The 6,547-nt window shown below is 45.0% G+C and overlaps 1 protein-coding gene across 2 annotated transcripts; it reads left to right on the plus strand.

The window, feature by feature from the left end:
• The first annotated feature begins 1,921 nt into the window (after positions 1 to 1,921).
• On the plus strand, positions 1,922 to 6,434 carry LOC119366268 (reticulon-like protein B11). 2 transcript variants are annotated; one of them, XM_037631964.1, is made up of 6 exons: positions 1,922 to 2,076; positions 2,933 to 3,113; positions 3,965 to 4,106; positions 4,237 to 4,306; positions 4,408 to 4,584; positions 5,978 to 6,434. In XM_037631964.1, exons 1-5 carry the CDS (start codon positions 2,025 to 2,027, stop codon positions 4,560 to 4,562), a joined length of 600 nt encoding a protein of 199 aa, XP_037487861.1. In that variant the 5' UTR covers positions 1,922 to 2,024; the 3' UTR covers positions 4,563 to 4,584; positions 5,978 to 6,434. The 2 variants fall into 2 exon arrangements, with proteins under 2 accessions (XP_037487861.1, XP_037487860.1); XM_037631963.1 differs by lacking the exon at positions 1,922 to 2,076 and adding an exon at positions 2,647 to 2,834.
• Positions 6,435 to 6,547: the final 113 nt, after the last annotated feature.

A 6,547-nucleotide genomic window follows, 5' to 3' on the forward strand; every position in this document is an offset into this window, starting at 1 on the left:
TTCTTATATCAGTTTGTCTGCTCAATCGAGTTGTTCATAGGAGCATCATGTGCATGAGATTTTGAAGGATTTGTGAGGAAGACCAGACGCAATGAAACCCACAGTGTGGAATTGTACTAGCTTTATGTGGTGTTGGTTTTCTAGTTCCACTGCCCTGAAAGGTGCTATGATTTTATTGTTCTTGCTTCGTCAAGTTTTGTGTGTCCTATGCATCATTGCGACCACGACATGTTTCTTATATCAGTTTGTCTGCTCAATCGAGTTGTTCATAGGAGCATCATGTGCATGAGGTTTTGAAGGATTTGTGAGGAAGACCAGACGCAATGAAACTCACAGTGTGGAATTGTACTAGCATGGCTAGTGCCCCGTCGATCCTAGGATCTAGGTGGCCACTGGCCAGGTCCCTACGACCCCCTTAGCCGCACTGCCGCAGGCCGCCCTCCCGGCATCCCCCTTTGACCCAGTACTGTGCCGGCCTCTATCGACCTTTGGATGCGCGACCCTACCCACCTTCTATCTTACGCAGTTCTGCTGCTCCATTTTTTTATTTTTGAAAACCCCCCATATATTAAAACTTAAAATAGTTGAACACAATCATTTCTTACAACATTCGCCACGGAGGACAGAAAATTATTACAAAGCGAACCATCTGACCTATTTTGAAAGCTAAACTTCGCAATTTGGTGAGTTACCACATTGGCTTGTCTATTGATCTTCACTAACTTAAATTTTGGTAGGAGCTTGTTGATGGCTATCGCTTCCTTCTTCAGATCCACCAGAGATGATCTATCAAGCTTATTATGTGCAAGGAAGGAGGCCACAAAAGTGTAGTCTGTTTCCAAAGTAATAGGATTATAAAAAGTGATACCAATATAAAGGTCAGTGACATGACTGAAGCTACGCTTCATCAACGCTGGTACACAAACCAATATAGTTCCAGGAAGAGACAATAACTGCGCCTGCCGAATCCCTGTCAACAACCCCCAAACTAGCAGAGCAATTTGTACAAGAGTACTCTGCAGTTTGCACAAGGTAATTTCTGCTCTCTTTCTTAACAAATCACGTGCCACTTCTTTTTTGTAAGCCCATGCCACTGATTGCTACTCTTGTAATTGTTTGTCCATTTCACTGATTGCTTTGCTATATTTGTTTGCAGAGGTAGTACTTTGTTACAGTTATTGCAACATTGATAGTTTGCTGCTATTATCGATATACGTTTATTAACTCATTGATGTTGCTATATTACAACACATTTGTTATCCTATTATATTGCATTGATTATTTTCTACAAGAATACTAAGGACCAAATTTCTGGCTCCCCCACTGGGTGAGTGGTTGGGGAAATGCGACGCTACGAGTGGGTGGATGAAGCGTGCCTCGCTCTCGCAGTTTCGCTCGTGGCGAGCGCTTGCCTAGAGACGACGTGGCAAGTCGCTCATGTTCTAATTGAACACTTGTCATTTTATAATACTGTATGATCAAAGAAGAAAACGGTTATTTTACCAACCATATGCAGATCAAAGCACATCTTACAATAGGAAGAAACATTTGTCGGTATCAATCCCTTTGCCGCTCATTCTCTCAGAATCACAAAATCCTTCGAGTTTCCATTTCTTCGTTCGATCGCCAAGATCCATGCACTCGATCCAACGGCCCTCGAGTCAATTCGAGCGAAAAACGTTCCCACGAATATCAGTTCTATATATAACGTATTTGAATTATTATTCTCATTTTAGCGTTCGGATTCAAGCAACAAAAAAAACAATGTTCATGCCAAAGGAAAAAGACCATGCTCCTGGCCCACATGTCATTGACCAACCATCCACGCCGTCCTGGCTCCTGAATCCCCGATCCAGAAAGGCAGAGACCGAGAGGGAGATCTCATCTCGGCACGTTCGTCGCCTCGTGCGCATCACCAGTTCACCACAATCCCCATTTCCAAAGCTCGACCAAAGCCGTGACACTCCTCCCCCACCTCGTCCTCCCCGCCGCGGCCCAAATCCTAGCCCGCCCCGCCGATCCCAATGGCCGGCACCCACCACCGGCCCCTCCACGCCCTCCTCGGCGGCGGCGCAGGTACGCACGCACGCACCCTCGCCCCCCCTCCCGATTCCGCCGATCTGCGGGACTGACTGACTGACTGACTGACCCTGCCCCGCCGCTGCTCGCCCAGTCGCCGACCTGCTCCTCTGGAGGCGGAGGAACGCCTCCGCGGCGGCCGCCACGGTTGGGGAAATGTGACACTGCGATTGGGCGGATGAAACACTATTGAATGCATTCCATTTATAATATGACCAAATCAGAAGACCGTTCTTTTACCAAATATATACGGATTAAAAGCACGTCTCACAGATAAGAAGGAATATTTTTCGGTATCAACCCCTCCTTTCAGAATCATAAAGATCCTTCTTGAGTTTTCATTTCTTCATCTGGAATCGCCAAGATTCGTTCGCTCGATCCAACGGCCCTCGAGTCGTTCGAGCCAAAAACGTTTCTATAACGTTTTTGAATTATTCGGATCATTTTAGCGTTCGGATTCTAGCAACAACGCTCATGCCAAATGGAAAAGACCGTGCTCCTGGCCCACATGGCACTGACCGACCATTCACGCCGTCCTGAATCCCGATCCAAAAGGCAGAGAGATCTCGATCTCGGCACGTTCGTCGCCTCGTGCGCATCACCAGTCCACCACAATCCCCTCTCCCTCCCCATTTTCCAAAGCTCGACCAAACCCTCGTCCTCCTCGCCGCGCACCAAACCCTAGCTATCCCCGCCGACCCCAATGGCCGGCACCCACCACCGGCCCCTCCACGCCCTCCTCGGCGGCGGTGCAGGTACGCACGCACGCACCCTCGCTCCCCCCTCCCGATTCCGCCGATCTGCGGGGCTGACTGACTGACTGACTGACCCTGCCCCGCCGCTGCTCGCGCAGTCGCCGACCTGCTCCTCTGGAGGCGGAGGAACGCCTCCGCGGCGGCCGTGGCCGGCGCCACGCTCGTCTGGTTCCTCTTCGAGCGCGCCGGGTACAGCCTCGCCTCGGTCCTCTCCAACGCCCTGCTCCTCCTCGTCGTCATCCTCTTCTTCTGGGCCAAGTCCGCCTCGCTGCTCAACAGGTCCGTCCCTGCGCTTGCTCCCCACTTTGCTCTGCCTGGCGCCCGGCCTGCCCTGCCACTCCAGTCCAGAGTAGGAGTAGCACCCGTTCGAGATCTGATCTACTAGAACTGAATTGCTCCCCTGTTTTGCTGTGGTCGTATGCTCTGCGGTCACTGTCGCGTGCTGCATACCTGCAGATTAGGACCAAAATTGGAGCACTTTCAGTCGTGCAGATTATAACTGAATCATGCCCTGCTTTGCTCTAGTTGTATGCTCTTACTGCTGAATTGATTGCTGGATTGTTCAAACTGAAGTCGTCCAGACGGCCTGCTACAATGTATATTACTGTACTTCAGACGTTTTGTAGAATTTGGGCCTGAGCACTTTGGAGTCTGGCTGTAGTTTGAGATTATTCTTTGGGAGATGGTAGAGTGGTTTCAAGGATGGATCTGCCCACTCAGTCTGCAGACTGCAGAGGATCTTCTAATTTACCACTTGTCCACTAGTACATTAGTTATCATGAACCTACGTACTCCCTTCTCTACAAAGTTAAGACTAAAGAGGTTGCTTAACTTTACAGTCAAGTTATGACAGCAGTTTGATATTCATGACGTGTGGGCTCTTGGAAAAGCGGTCTGTCCGTGTTTCTCTAGATATTTGTATTAAGTGCTCCACATTTGTTTTTGGAGATGGACTGTGATCCATAACCAGCTTTAGGAGCTTGTTGCGCTTGGTCACAACGTGGGTTTCTGTTAACTTGATCGGGACTAGTTATAAACTAGTCAGTGCATCTTAATTGATTATTGTGTAGCACTGTTTTGTAATTCATTTATTTATGCAATACCGCAATAACAAGTACTGTTGTTTGCAGACCTCTTCCACCAGTGCCTAATCTAGAGGTCTCAGATGTGGTTGTTGAGAAAGCTGTAGGTCGGGCTCTTGTATGGATAAACAAGGTGTTGGCTGTTGCCCATGACATTGCCATCAAGAGAGACCGTACAGTTTTTATACAGGTATATCTCTTGCGTACCCATCACTTGTTCGTGCGTGCACGTTTCGGATACTTGCACACACACAAACTTCTCTCTGTACTGTACCTCATGTACGATCTCCTTTTGTCTTATCGTCTGCTCGGTGCAAAAGGTTATAATGGCTCTATGGGTGGTTTCATGTATTGGGATGATCTTCAACTTCTTTACGCTCATTTACATTGGTGAGTTATAGTGAATTTTCATATTTTTGTCCTCTTGGATTTCTGCAGCATTTGGATTACTTTTTTTACACCAAGTTTACACCATTTGGGCTTTCTTTCAGGTATACTATTCGCTCTGTTGGTTCCCCCGGTATATGAGAGGCACCAGGATGTTATTGATGAAAAGGTTGGTTTATCACACAGCATACTGTCAAGGCACTTGAATACCGTCGTTAGCAAGACAGGGCAACCACCTAAACAAAAGAAGGCTGAGTAGAAGAAATATTTTAGCCCATTTGGTGAGTTCTTAAAGCAACTATTTTTTTCCACATCTATATGGTATATTATAAATCCAAACAAGCTAATAGCTTCTGTGTTGTACGGAGTACATCCTTAGCATATTTCTGGGCGTGGTTAACATTGTCTGTGGAATTTGTTCAATGCCTCTTGGATCTCAAGTTTTGGCAGTCGCTAAAAATCCCTGGAAGATGCTATCAAAGGGCCATTATATTGCTTCAAAAGTGTCTTTTATGTTGTATTGACAGAAGGCATGAGACGTGAGGTGACTAGAGTTTAGTAGGGCCTAGCAGCTAAAATATAATTGTTAGAAGCTACTACGATAACTCCTTTTTGAACATATTCTGGGATCATAATGTTGTTTCCTTTTTTTGAGAGGGACTCTGTGACATGATTAAGTCATAAGAAGAGCTCCAATCAGTCTGTTTTAGAATTTAATAGAACTGTCTATGTTGGCTTTAAATATGCCAAGACTTGTATTTGTATCACTTTCAGTTTATCAGCATCATGATTAAGTCGAAAGAAGTTGTTATCTGTCTGTTTTAAAATTATAGAACTGCCTATGTTGGCTTCAATATGCAAAGAATCATATTTCTATCACTTTCAGTTTATCAACATCAATGAGTCTACCTTAAAAGAAAAGAAAAACCATCATGAGTCGGGCTCACCGCTAGCCGCATTTTATGGGCATATTTATTAACTATTGTAGCCTATGCTGCTCACATAGTTTTATGGTATATTATGATTCTCCTACTACTGTAGCTTGTTTTTCTGTTTACATATCGTTAGAGGAACAAATTCAAACGAATTGCCGCTACCCGTTGCTCTACACAAAATGCAAGTCAGGACAGAGACTAGGCTCTTCAATCCTTAACAATCGTGTCATTCTTTGAAGTTTCTACTTGATTTTTAATCTCATGGAGTATATAAGTACATTGTGTTATTTTGAATTCTGGCATCTCACAAGTCTAATGTTTTCAAGTCATTGAGTTTCTTTTGGGCTTTCTTTCTAGAAAGAAAGAACAAAGAAAGAAAGAACAATCCCATGGAGCACAATATATTGTCTGCTGGATAAAAGAATACTGAAATAGGGTAGCATTATGTCATTTTTTTGTGGTTATGGAAGTTCATAGTATGTGAGGTACCTGGAAGCCTACTTGCAGGCTATTTTAATAAACCGACGAAATAATATTTTCAGAAAATGATACCTAATAGTAGTGTATGTTCAAACATTAATCCCGAGGACTCACCGGCACAAGGGACTTTTTCTGAGGTTACTTTTGAAATGGCTAGTGTTCGTCTGTCCGTTTTTGTTTACAAATGTTATCAAGTATCATCACCATTTTCCTGGCAATGGCTGCGTTTCTTAACTTTGGCTCTTTTTTCGCTTATCAGGAAGCTCTCCAGTTGCCCAGTGCAGTTGGCCTCGTCCTCAGAGTCTCTATACCGTGATCCGTCCACCGCTGAGAGTATTTCTGGATATCCAGGGCATAATGTTAACTGCTTATACGTGGGTTTAGATGCACGCTCTTCAGTCTGAGAAATGGAATGATCTGTATATTGTTTCCATGAACATGAAACTTGTCGAGGTTTAAATCTTGTGGATAATGACGTATACCTTTTCTCGCAACATCCTTCTCTCTCTACGACTACGTGCGTTGTTGTGTCTTTCATATACAAATGCGGTGCTCGGGTCATTGGTTCTGTATGTCTATTCTGCAGTATTAGGCTGCAACATGACTCCTAACGGTGGTTGCACTGAAAAGGTACCACACGTAGCTGGGGAGTTGTATGCTGTATATATTAACCTTTTGTGCACTTGCAATGCGTGCTACGCGTGTTTGAACTTTGAGACCACTTTTTGAACAACCAACCATGGATCACTAGGTTGTTAACTGATTTCTTTTTGTGTCACTTGTCAATTTTTTTTTGCGCCTTCACTGCTTGAGGTCGCGGTGACCATCC

The sequence above is a fragment of the Triticum dicoccoides genome, chromosome 2B (genome assembly GCF_002162155.2).
Source record: "Triticum dicoccoides isolate Atlit2015 ecotype Zavitan chromosome 2B, WEW_v2.0, whole genome shotgun sequence".
NCBI lineage: Eukaryota > Viridiplantae > Streptophyta > Magnoliopsida > Poales > Poaceae > Triticum > Triticum dicoccoides.